Source organism: Pimephales promelas, chromosome 18, assembly GCF_988280905.1.
Source record: "Pimephales promelas chromosome 18, fPimPro1.hap1.1, whole genome shotgun sequence".
NCBI lineage: Eukaryota > Metazoa > Chordata > Actinopteri > Cypriniformes > Leuciscidae > Pimephales > Pimephales promelas.
This window is the reverse complement of record NC_142786.1, coordinates 3,397,827-3,411,938: the sequence shown is the minus strand read 5'-3', so window position 1 is coordinate 3,411,938 and position 14,112 is coordinate 3,397,827. Positions and strand designations below refer to the sequence as shown.

General features: G+C 35.5%; 1 protein-coding gene across 2 annotated transcripts in view; it reads right to left on the bottom strand.

The window, feature by feature from the left end:
* trappc9 (trafficking protein particle complex subunit 9) overlaps positions 1–14,112 on the bottom strand; it is a 213,673-nt gene that overhangs the window by 151,146 nt on the left and 48,415 nt on the right. For both annotated transcript variants that reach the window (XM_089122730.1, XM_089122731.1), the window contains one exon: positions 113–198. In XM_089122730.1, the coding sequence (XP_088978856.1) occupies positions 113–198 (86 nt within the window). The remainder of the gene's footprint in view (positions 1–112; positions 199–14,112) is intronic.

The window sequence follows — 14,112 nt, the reverse complement described above, 5'->3', positions numbered from 1 at the left end:
ATAGATAGATAGATAGATAGATAGATAGATAGATAGATAGATAGATAGATAGATAGATAGATAGATAGATAGATAGATAGATAGATATAGATAGATAGATAGATGTTCTTACCATGTTCTCGACACGCAGCTCAAATGGCATCGGATTATAGACCATTAACTGCACCTCACACACGTCGCCCTGAACCCACTGGAAATCTGCAACACACACACGCACACAAAAACATTTATGAAAAGCTGCATGCTAAATAAATGCATAAAGATAGAAAAACATTTAGCTTCGAAACAGAAGAAGATTCATTGATGTTGACAGGCCTGATCAATATGTTTGCATGAACTGATCTATGAATCTGCCAGCGGCGATTGCATTTGATTTCACGTGGGGGTGCAAAAAGATGACCTGATGTGGCATTTACATTTGTGCAATTGGAAGATGCTTTTATCCATCTGCATTCAGGAATCATACACCTGAATTCTGCTCTCTGTGTTAGCATCAATCCTTCAGAAGTGAAAGTTAGCAGACTGCATTTCACTGCTCAGCTTTTCCATTAATCCAGAGACGGAGACTTATACTGATTAAGCTTTTCCAAACAATGGCCCCTCGTTCCCTCGGGACGAGATATATTCACTGTATTATCTACAGTATGCTCGAAGATTTCACGCTCAAATTAACCAGAGCCCCGTCTCACACTAATAATCATCCGCCGCTGAAGGCCATATGGAGTTTAAGAACGCATGAATTATTTTCAAAGAATGAAAACCAACAGAATCTATTCTTGTCGGCTGCCTCTGCAATTTTGTTATTGTTGACATTTCTCATGAACTCCAATCTGAAAATTCACACCTTAAAAAAAACGGTTGTCATTGTGAAATGTCAAACACGCTGAAGAGTTTCAAACTGATCAAATTACATTAATAAAAGGAGGCATAATATATTGACAGTTTAAATCATTGCAAGGTTGAATAAAAAATAAAAAATAATTTGTACATCATCCAGATTTTTATATAGCTACTGAATAAGTAAATAATAGACATGAAATAATAATTTGAGTTTAAATTATTTAAGAGAGAAGATAGATAAATTGTGATGTATAAACTAATTAAAATGTAATTATGTAAATAAAAGTAAAAATTAATACAATTAATTAACAAGTAAACTTATTAATACTTAAAATAAATATGAATAATTAAATAAAAAATGTATATATAAATCAAATGTAAAATATATATATAAAAAACATCTATAAATAAATTCTTTTAAAATAAATATGAATACTTAAAATAAAAAAAGAATAAATAAAAATTAAAATATAAAAATAAATGAATTGTGAAATGTAAAAACAAAAAACATCTATAAATAAATACTTAAAAAAATGAACACTTAAAATAAATATTAATTATTAAATAAAAAATGTATAAACAAATCAAATGTAAAATATAAAAATAAAAATAAATAAAAAACATTTATAAATAAATACTTTTAAAATAAATTTGAACCCTTAAAATAAACATGAATTATAAAATAAAATACAAATTGTAAAAATAATTATTTTTTTTATAAATAAATACTTTTACAAATTAGTTTAGAAATAAATAGATAAAATACATACAGTATATTCATCCATATGTATCATCAGTGTGTGAGAAATAATGGGCGCGTCTTTGTTTTAAAATATAAAATGTATTAACTCAGGTCACGTAGTTCAAAGTTTCCCCAAACCCAAGTCATCCTGTATATTTCCACTTCCATCAGGAATCTAATAATCCCTTCCAAGCGGGTGCATAAATCCAGTGTGAACGAACTGTTGGGCAACACTGAATGGACGCAAGGCTTCGCTCCTGAGGGAAATTAAAGCCAGGTGAAAAAGGAGCTTCTTCAGATGCAGGGAAGCCCAGTGTGGGAGATGGTTTTCTTCAAGATGAATGCATCAGAAGACAGCACAGACCTCTGAAATGATGAGAAGGGGACAGGACAGGTCAGGCCAGGCCAGGCCAATTAAATATGATATCCTACTCAAGGAAGAAGCCCATGGGGCGGATTAAGCTTTTGATTTGGGCCTGTGCACTGCTGAGAAAGAGGTGAGGAGCATTATGGGTGGCTTACGGAGACCGGAGCCTCTGAGGATGTGAACGGAGCCAAAGCAATAAGAGACAAACAAATCCACCTTTAAGTCAACACGAAACATCAATCGCATTTCATTTCATCTCTGTAACGTGACGTAAAAAGAACAGGCTGAACACTTTCTCAATGTTGGTTAATATTAACATTATAGCTAGTTCGACGGTGGTGAAATAAACTGAAAAGGAAAATCATTATTTTGGCGAGTGTTCAGTTTAATCAATACATATTTCCATGTGTTTGTCTTGGGCAGTGAACAGGAAATAAAGATGCCCTCCGAACTCAACTTTCCACCTCAGTTACTAGATCTCTCTCTTCACAGGAGGATCTTAAGCAGACACTGACCTGAAGCTGTTTTATGAGATATTATACATGCTCCAACTATGCATGAAACACACACAGACAAGGGGTGGAGCGGAAATGGACGAGAGAGAGAGAGAAATATATGTTTAAGGACAAAAAACAAAAGCTCACCAACAAACAAAAAGCATAAACATAAAAACAAAAAAGTGATATTCTTATTCTGAAATATAATTGCAATTTAAAAGAACTGTTGTCTGTTTTAATATATTTAAAATGTCATTAATTTCTGTAACGGCATTGATCATGATTTTCAGCATTATTACTCCAGTCTTCAGTGTCCCATAATCCTTCAGAAATCATAATAATATGATGATTTGCTGCTCAAGAAACAATTCATATTAATTATTATTATCAATTCTGCTTCAAATTTTTTTGGATACAATGATACATTTTTTTCCAGGATTCTTTCAAAGTAAAATAAAAAAGTATTGATTTGAAAAATAATCGTATAAATGTCTTTACTGTCACTTTTTATCAATTTAATTCATTATTGCTAAATAGAAGTATTACATTATTTTTTTAAGTCTTACTGACCCCAAACTTTTGAACGGTGGTATATAAATAAATCAAAATTTAACAACAATTTAAATAACCATTACATAAATAAAAACATTTTTTGGGATGTTACTGTATAAAAAAGAAAGAAAGAATAGAATATCGTAAAGAATATCGGGTGGACCAGAGACAATTTATATAGAGATGCCATTTCCTCAATCCTCAATACAACTATATAAGGAAAACCTGTAACGCCAAAGATGGTGATTGTATGCACATGCCCCGCCCCTCCTGCTGGAAAGCCAATCGTCTGCTTTTAACAGTCTCTATTTATCCAGTTTTTGTCCCAGTGACCAGTGAAAGTGCATTTCTGACTCTCTGCGCATTCATTTAGATAGGAGCCTGGTCTTGTTAGTCTAAAATAGCTGCCAAGATGGCGGCTGAGTGGCACGACTTGCCTAAAAGGACTTTGGGTGGACTCTTGTCTTGGACAAGACAGAAACAAGATTGCAAATCACCTAGCAACACCCTAGCAACCACCTAAAACACATTAGGGACTCTGCATAGCAATGCCCAGGCAACCAAAAACACTATGGACACTAGTGTGTCCACCACACTCTGCTTAAGACGCCTAGCTGTGGGCGCTTGAGAGCGTTCTGGCAGCGCAGCGTTTTTTCCGTTGAGACGATTCATTGCTATGATACAGAATATCCACAGCACAGTTTACTTGGAACTAATTTCGCAGGTAATTTGTTTCATACTAAAAATGTATTCGGTTAGCTCTGTTGGTTGATGTCGTTGTACAGAAAGAATGTTGTGACAGTTGGTCGGTGTTGTTTAGTCCCGCCTATTGTTGGGTATCGAGAATCGAGTATCGATTGGAACCGAGACTAACTTTTCGTTTTTCCCGGAATCGTTCAAAAGTTAAAATTTCGATTCCTAGTTTCGATATTCACAGTCCGCCGAGCGGAAGAAGAAACCACTGAACAACACCAACGAAGAAGCGTCTACCGGAAGTGTTGGCATAACCACGCGAGTCGAACATGAGTACCTTACGTCGGCGATCAAAAGTGTGGCTTCACTTTTCTAAAAATAACGAAATCTCGCCAAAATGCAAAATTTGTGACAAAAGGAGTATTTTTACAGAAGGAGTATTTCCTTCAGAAATGATTATTTCCTTCAGAAAGGCCGTTGGTTAGCAAGGTTAGCTAAACTTTTTTGACCCTGCCTCTTAAAAGAATCGGAATCGAGAATCGTTAGGAACCGGAATCGAAACAAGGAATCGCAATCGGAATCAGAATCGTTCAAATTCAAACGATACCCAACCCTAGTCCTGCCCCGCCTCCACTGTGATTGGACGGGTGGGTAAGAAGTGACAGTGATGAGCGCTGCGTTTTATCCAAAGCTGAACATTTTTCAACTCTCGGCGACTTGTAAAAAAGCCGGGCGCTCGGCGCTTCAAAATGCTCAGTGCTTAGTTACGCTCATGGCGTTTAAAAAAATGCAGCGCTCCCATTGAAAACAATCGAAAACATACGGCAGGCGTGTGGGAAATCGCTTCGGTGGACACACGGACTAAGATGAGAGAGTTCTGCATGGGAAAACACCTCAAGAAAATATTTAGAAGAACGCAATTAAAAATGATTTCATTCATAAGAAATATATGGAACCAGTATGGAGTCTGACCATACTAAATGATGACTGTTTTTTTAACGTTATCCAAATAGCATGTACGCTCTAAGCAATCCATTACGATTATTGATGAAAGTATGCAGACGCACAAGCATCCTCTGCATTAATGTTTCTCCGCAGTGACTCACACACTGGAGGACGACAGGAAACCCTGCTCAAGTGAAGCTGACTCACCTCTTCAAACGAAACCTCCACAGAGATCTCTGCTGTTCTGCATGTGTGAGGAGCCCTCCTGAGTGACTCACACCATGTTCTTCAAACCTCTGCAGCCACACAATAGCAGTTTACCATTTACTAGAACGCAGCACTCGGTGTACGAGCGCATGCTACAAGTGGAGTCAAATGTATTTTAAATAAGTGCACAAAGCTGTTAGCGATGTTTTAACACTCAAAGTGACGTTTTTTCACACTGCACTCTGTTGTTCGTAATAAAATACTTGCTTACTGAAAAATGTACAGTACATAGTGTACTCTGTAGACACTGGAGACACTGCTACACATATCACCATAAGCTGTTATCAGGCACGTTTTTTTTATATATATTTGATTATTTCAAAAGAGAAATATGAATGAATCTGAGGTAACCTATCAAGATCACATTTCACACCCCAAAACCAAACATATTTTTGAATTAACGCAATAAAGTCTTTAGAATTCTTGGAAATGCATAATGACCATTTAAGCATTTTACTGCCTAATTATCATTGCAATAATTGGCCTAATTTAAATTTTTAAATAATCTTGATAATTGTCACTGTATTACATTTAAAACACTGTTAAGCCAAATATTTGTAATTAAAATGCCATATAAGAAATTCTAGCATAATTAAAGGGATAGTTCACTTTGAAATTAATGATGCTGTGTTTACAAGAGGTAAAACGATATAAATACTGTTCATTTTCTCCCACAAACCGCTTGTTTCATGTCTTAGACCATCAATGTGTACTTACATTTACGAGTCATTAAATCATGTTTAATTTGGACTTCTCTGTGCATGCTCTTTGAGGTGGTGACCATAGAGCTCCATTATATGACTGATAGACACAAACGGTTTGACCTAAAAATATCAAAATTCAAAATACTGCGGAAACAAAGACACCTACATCTTGGATGGTAAGCTAAAACATATCAAAAATTAATTTCAAAGTGAACTATCCCTTTAATAACTGCTTTAAAAGACTCTTTGAATTATAATAATGACAAATGGGGAGACAAACTAGTTTAATTGTCGTGTAAATATCACACCGCAAAATGCATATATTTTTCTAAATGCACAATATAATTTCTTTACGTTTTTAGATGTAAAATGTGACCTGGAAAGCACTTCAAGAAATTCACCCCTTTGCAAATGAACATATTTGCAAATATTTTCCTGTCAACAACAACAAAGCCGCTTATGGGTTGACTTTGGCAATGACACAAACATTATTTGTAATTTTGATCATTTCAATTAAATGTGAAAAGCATAATTTATATACGCACTGCTGTTGTTTTACATGTACAATTTTGTTTAAAATGTCTTCGCAGTCTGATCAAACAATGCAATAAAATAGACCAAGTTGAGAGCAATGCATTGTGGGTAAATACTTCAAGTTGTGAAAAAGTGTCGTAGATCAAACAGAAAATACAAACCGTAAATTAAACACTATTATTATTTTTTAAAGTATTTTTTTAAGGTCGTTCAATTGCAAATGCTAGATCAAACTAATTCCGAAACTCCACATTAGATGTTTCTGCGCTAAAATCTCTCTTTATAACAACCTGTGGTTTTTAAGCGTTTGTCTCCAGCAGGACAGCAGTCGTTACGTCCCCCTGTGTCCTCGTCCAATACAGCTTGGCAAACAGGGATTGTGGACGTCTGCTGGTGTGAGAGCTAGTGGGCGCACGCTCCATCCCACATACACAAACACGTCAAATATTTGCCCTTTTGAGCGTGGCTTCGCGATAAACCGCCCTAAGTGGTGTTGAGACCCGGCAGGTGAAGACACACAGGCCGAGCCATGAACGCAGACGGTGTCATCAGGACAGGATGGATGCACCTGTCCGTGTCTCTGAATCCCATCTGCAGGGGTCAGGAAGCTTCCAGGGCTTTTACAGTGTGTGGGGAAAGCAAGGAAAGCTTTGAAAAGCTCCATCTGTTCACTAACAAGCACCCTTTTCGCACGGCTAGCGAGGCTGGCTGGCCGCTCCGGCTACGGCGACGGATCTGGGGAAGCGAGAGTTTTGTAAACCCTGAAAATCAGGGGAGAGTGAGAACTCCCCGTGCGGGAACTCCTGCAGGTCATAACAAATGTTAACGAGAGATGAATTGGCTCGTTAGAGAGCGCTGATTATCAGCACGAGCACAGCGTGTGAGCAGCTGTTCTCCACCACACAACACACACACCCAGAGACCACTCATACATAAACGAATGCACAATATGAAATAGAAACAAATTAAGATGACCAATAACAGTCGTTTATCATATTAATTCCTGAATAATAGTGCTGCTTATTATTAAAATAGATTCAAAAGAAAAAAAAAACGCATGCCTATAGGCCACTCCGATATCAAATTAAGATATCAAGATAATAAGATATCAAATTAAAAAAAATTATTTATTTTTTAAATGATTAAAAAATAAATATGATTATACAGTAAGATGGTTATAATAATCATCTTCAACTGTATAATCATATTTATTTTTTTAATCATTTAAAAATAAATAAAATAAATAAATGATATAAGATAAATACATAGGTAATTCAAAATAAATGAAATAAGGACTTAAAATAAATAGATTTGTATACATAATGATTTTGAATACTTACAAAAAAATATTTAAAATTAATATATTTAAAAAATAAATTGAATAAACAGTTTAAAATAAACAAGGACTTAAAATTATTAAGTAAATTATTTAAAAAAAAGAAAATAAATAATTATTTAAATATAAATAAATAAATGATAAAAGATCAAGAAAAGAATTTAAAATAAATTGATTTTAAATAAAAAAATAGATTTAAGAATTTAAAATAACAACTTGTAATAAATAAATGATTAAAAATATATTTAAATAATTTATTTAAATAAAATCTCAGTTAAACGTTGTAAAGCATAATTAAGATATCAAAATATCGCAAATTTACATATTGCGTTGTGCATATCCCAACCGCTCACAATAACTGGTGTCATGAACAAAAGACAACAATGACTTGCCTTGTTAAATAGGCCTACCTGAAACCCTAAAACCCCTGGTTTACACTGATGTTAAAATGACAGTTACGTCTTATGCAACAGCAAAACACTGCTGTTCACTTTCAGAAGTTATAGGGATGCTTCCTTCGGACAAAAAAAATATGTAGGTTATATAATTGCTTTTACAAACCACTGAAACACCATCAGGCTGGGAGGCCGCCTGAGACAAAGTCCTGATAAAGATGCTAAAGAGTGTTTAATGCCTCATTACGTGCATAATGGAGGAGGAGAGATCCCCCTCTCCCTGCAATAGCCATCCGTTCAGGAGCCAGGAAAAAGCGCTCTCCTTCTGCTGTTCAGCTGGAAGACACACAACTCCAGACACCTGCACCACCTCTAATGTGTCTCACTTCAGATAAAACCACAAAAACTCAATTCTGCAGAACATTTGAATAAATGTACTGTACCCCTTCAACAGATCAGCTTAGTTAATAGTTATAGTACAAATATCTACATCTGTACAGCAGCGGCCTCAAAGTATTTAAACACTTGAACATGAGTGTCATAGCATTAGATAATTATAAAGAAAATGTGAAGAAACATAACACAACACATGCATGCTTTTTCAGCAAAGCATTTCTGTATAAGTGATATTTGCAAGGTTTTAAATGATAAAACAATAGATAGTGTGAACATGAGGCGAACTTCATAAATCAACCAATTATCATCAAAACCCCAGCTGATTAAAGCTAAAATGACGAAGAGAAATAAGTGAAGATCTAGTTTGCAGATGACTTTTTTATATCTCATGAAATAGTCATGTTGAAATAGTTTTTTGGTCTCACTGTATATGTTACACCAGGCGTATACGCAGCACGGCTGATTGAGTTCATGAACTGATAGTGCCGACAGCACTGCTACAGCTGATAAACAATCATCTCACTCCAAGGAAACCTGCATAAAATGCTAGATTAAACACTAACACTTTTAATTAAAGGGGACCTATTATGCAAAATCTGCGTTTACATGTTTGAACAGAAATGTGTGTCGACAGTTTGTGTACACAACCACCCCCATAAGGGTACAAATCCACCCACTCCTTTTTTTTAATTCCCATAAATCATAAGCAGAATCTCAGAATAAGCCGTTTGCCCATGACTGGAACGAAATCTGCCCTATTAGCATAGCTCCGCCCCTCAGTGAGCTGTACACAATATGCCATGTTTAAATCCTCACCAAATGTACGTACGGCGGTTTCAACGCAAAGGTTGTGATCTATAAAAAACAAACTTGACGGGAGAATGTGCGCACCTTTAAGCAAACTTTGAGGCGTGTGTACGCACATTCTGGAGACAAAGTGAATTGGCGATACCGATGGTGAGCTGGAGTTAAATGTCTTTTTGATCACTTTTAGACCAAAAATCGAAAGAAAATGATAGACTATAGGCTACAGAAAGATAATTGAGTACAAATATAATTTCACTCACCAAGCCACTTGAAGCCAATATCCACCATTTTTGTCTGTCAGTCATATAATGGAGGTTTATGGTCACCACCTCAAATAGCATGCACAGAGAAGTCCAAATTAAACATAATTTAATGACTCGTAAATGTAAGTACTAGAGCCAGGCCGATATTACCGATATTACGCATTTTCCAAACTATCGGTATCGGCAGTTATAATGGCCGATAAATGAATATTTCAAAAATAAAATAAAAACGGACGAAACACGCTTGAACCATGTCATGAGTGTTGGAGTTTTATAGTTTGTCCACCAGAGGGCACTCTACAGCGTCTCTGTTGGCAACACTCGCTGAATTGGTCACGATACATTGCTTAAATAACAATTAAAAGAACATCCCCATCAGTTCTCTTATAATTAGTGACCATGTCCAGTTTTGCTGCTGTTAAATAAGTTGTATAATACTACGGAAATCTGTTAATGCTTTGTTGCGCGTTTCTGAAATAAAAAAAAAAATATCGGCCGATATATCGGAATATCGGATTTTAAAACCAAGAAATATTTGTATCGGTATTGGCCTTCAAAATCCTTGATCGGTCGGGCTCTAGTAAGTACACATTGATGGCCTAAGACACGAAACGCGCGGTTTGTGTGAAAAAAAACGAACAGTATTTATATCGACTTGTCTGTGCATGCTCTTTGAGGTGGTGACAATAGACCGGCATTATATGACTGACAGACAAAAACGGTTTGACCAACGCTATCTCACGACCAATTTGCACGAGTGATTAAAAAGTGGCTAATTCGTACTAATTCATACGACCTCACTCGTACAAATTCGTACGATTTGTCTAAACCCACGTGATGGGTAGGTTTAGGGGCGGGGTCAGGAGTAGGTCATTCTTACGAATTCATACGAATTGGCCAACTCGTAAAATATGTACGATTTAGCAAAAATCGTACGAGTGAAGTACGAATTGTTAAGAATTACCCACCTCGTAAAATTTGTACGAATTGCCGTGAGATCCGATTGGTTTGACCTAAAGGTATCAAAATTGAAACTACTGCAGAAACAAAAAGACACCTACATCTTGGATGCCCTTGAAGTAAGCTAAAACATACCAAAAATTCATTTCAAAGTGAACTAGCCCTTTAATCTAAGCCTTGTCTGTGAAACTGGGCCTATATTTATTGCCTGAATGTATACAAATCTGCCAAATGCGACTATGAAGGATGAAGATATTAAAATTATAAACACTGATTTCAAACACCATGATTTTTTGCAAAGCTGCTTTAAAATTTCTGTACTGTGAAAAGCAATTCAAATCAATTTCAAATAGCTATTAATCAATGATGTCCTTTACAACGTGATCTCATCGTCTAGTACTGCAGTGCAGAAATAATTGCGTTTGTCACGCACACAACTCATTCTGTTCTTTTGGTTAGTTCCTCCATCACACGGGTCAGATTAAAGCTTTACCACAGAAACAGTTCAGATAAGATTGAACAGAATAACTCATATTATAGATATCACAGTGATAACTATTTAAATCGTAGTTTTCTCCAGCCACTATGTACCTTTTTTTTTTTTTAAATACCTTCTCAAATCCAGTTTACTGTGCAAATATAAGCCATTCATATAGGATCAATTAGGTTTGAGTGCAAACATCCCCATATCTGATAGGAATATCCGCCTACTGTATAATAAACAAAAAGCAAGATGATACATGAGCTGAATGTCCAGAATTCATAAGAAGTAGACCCAGATCACCTGATCATGGGCTGAAAAGCACAAATAGCTTATTCTATTTGCACTTCATTCGATGTGAAAATAGAGACTCATAACCGTCTCTTCAAAGCAATTGATAATTAAGGAAAACTCCCATTTGTACTTGTTTGTTTTTCTGTTTGGTTTTTCAAATGGTGAGGCCCTTAGATGAACAAACTATCTTTTGACTTCATCAGGGAGTCTTTAAACGTAGCTTGCTTGTTTTCATCTCTGAATGTGCCGTTTAAAATTGCGGCGGGGAGTTTTGTTAATAGCAGCCTTGAGGTGAGAGAAGAATTGTTTGGCTCATAACAAGCAGTTTTACAGCCATTGCATACAAATAAGCTCCTTTTGGACAGAATATTAAATATTCAGATGTGCTGGCTTGCATCAGAGCGGAGATCTCTGCGGTATAATCGGAGACTCACAATCAAAATCACTCAAAATTATGTTACCGACAGTTTGGATGGGTCATGATGACGGTAGACAAATGTGTATATAAACAAATAAAAATGATAAATCACTACATCTCACTCTCTCTCATATATATATACACATACATAAATCCTTCATGTCCTGCAAATTCTTTTGTCTTCCAGGAAACATATAAGTATCTTCTGTTGATTTCAAAGGGTAGTACTAAATGAAAAGATTTGTTATTTAGACAAAATAAGAAAAAAATGGAAAAATTCATCCTGTTCAAAAGTTTACAACACACAGTATTAGGAAGCAAGGGTATGTGAACTATTGAACGGGGTCATTTTTGTCTTGTGGACTATATGTAAAAATATACAAAAGGGCACCCCATTATTTTTAAAATGATAAAATAGTGTGAAAAGTACAGTTGCAGTGAAAAGCATTTCTGAAGATCACGTGACACTGAGAAGTAATGATGCTGAAAATTCAGCTTTGACCACAGAATTAAATTACATTTTAAAATATATTCAAATAGAAAACAGGTATTTTAAATTGTAAAAATATTTCACAATATTACTGTTCTTTTTTTTCTTATTTTGGAATTACATTCTGCATTATAAAATATAAAGATTTCACAGTTATCTTCTTTAATGTTTTTTTTTTTAAACCATGTTTTACTACATTTATACATGTGAGGATGACGGGAGAGTACAGAATACTATATAGATTTAAAAAATTCATAGCAAATTGAATTAACCATAATTTAATATTATTATCATAACATGATTAAATGTTAATAAATTAAGTGTATCAGCAATCAAAAATCAAGAAATATAGAAATATATGTTACCTAGGCGATGAGGATCACTTGTCGCTTTGTAGTTCCAGTACGAAACAGCGCGGGGGCGCACCTGTGCTTATGATTTTCCTATGGAAACGGCGCCCGGTGGCAGTGGCCTCATTACATTTTAATCAACAGCTTACCAACTAGATTGTTATAGCTATATATAGTAGGCGCTCAGTTTTTCCTGTTGGTCAAAATCGCATTTTATAAAAAAAGAAATGCTACTGTATTTACTACTGAAACGAGAAATTTGTGGTTCAATTTCAACAGTTGTGCTGCTTAATATTAAACACCGTTTTTCTGAATACTTTGATGAATAGAAAGTTCAAAAGAACAGCATTCACTTGAAATTGAAATCTTGTAACATGTTTTTGTAACATTTACGGTCACTTTTGATCAATGTGTCCAATTGCAGAAAAAAAAAAGTTAATTTCTTCCACAAAATAAAATTGACTGACCCCAAACTTTGTAACACTTGAGCGTATCTATTTTTGAAAATCTTTACCAGACGGACTGAGTTTTAAGACAGAATCCCGACAGTTTAATAAAGTCAGAATCTTGATCAAAGCCGAGAGTCTCATAACGGCTATGAGTGAAAGATCTCTGCATCTGGGAGAAGTGGTCAATCCAATCGTATATATCCAGCATGGGCGAAAATAGCTCCAGACTTCTCTTCGGCTCATCTATCTCACACACACACCTGAAGGATGCTGGTCTCTTCTCTGGGAATAAGAGCAAATATATTCACTGTATGAAGGCAGCTTGAAGGCAGATGGTTCCTCCACGTGCACAGGGACGACAACAAGTCATACATTTAGAAAATGAGTTCTGGCTCAGTCGATCGGGCTGATATTGAACAGTGTTTGGGGTTTTCAATCGGGCTGCTGGGGGGTTTGCTCTGATATGGCTGAAGTCTGAATCTCTGCTATGGAGGGAGTCGACCGGTACGCATCCGCTCTTGATCAAATAATGAATTTTTCATCTGTATCAAAACAGCCAACAGCCATGTGAGGTTTTAAGCCCCAAATTAAACAGCCGTCAACATAAGCAAGAGAGTTTAACACAACTCCAGTGAGCATCACTTTCATGATTTCAGGAAATCCTATGGTATTCATAACTAAAACTGGCAAATAAACACCCTGATGTGACACCGGGGTGATCTACTTGAAAAGACTGTTTTCAGATCTATCATAAGAGCAAAAATGATCCCGGGCCGGAATATGTTCTAATATAAAAACCATATGTGCAAAACCTTCCTTGGAAAAGCAAGTGTTATTCATAAGGAACAAATCACCCAGAAACGTGTAAAATAAGTATTACCATTATGTTTAGCCAAAATTTAGAATATATAAACTACAGTTTAATAGTTTTGGGACATTTTTTATGAAGATATTAATATACACTCTCAGAAAAAAAGGTACAAAAGCTGTCACTGGGGCTGTACCTTTTTAAAAGGTACACTTTTGTATCCAAAGGCTACATATTGGTACCTTAGTGGTACATATTAGCACCTAAAATGTACAGTTTAGCTCATGAAATGGACATATTAGCACCTAAAATGTACATATCACCTAAAATGTGCATATTACCACCTAAAATGGACATATTAGCTCATGAAATGGACATATTAGCAACTAAAATGTACATATTATCACCTAAAATGGACTTTTTAGCTCATGAAATGAACATATTAGCACCTCAAATGTACATATTAGCACCTCAAATGTACATATTATCACCTAAAATGGACAAAAGTGTACCTTTTGAAAAGG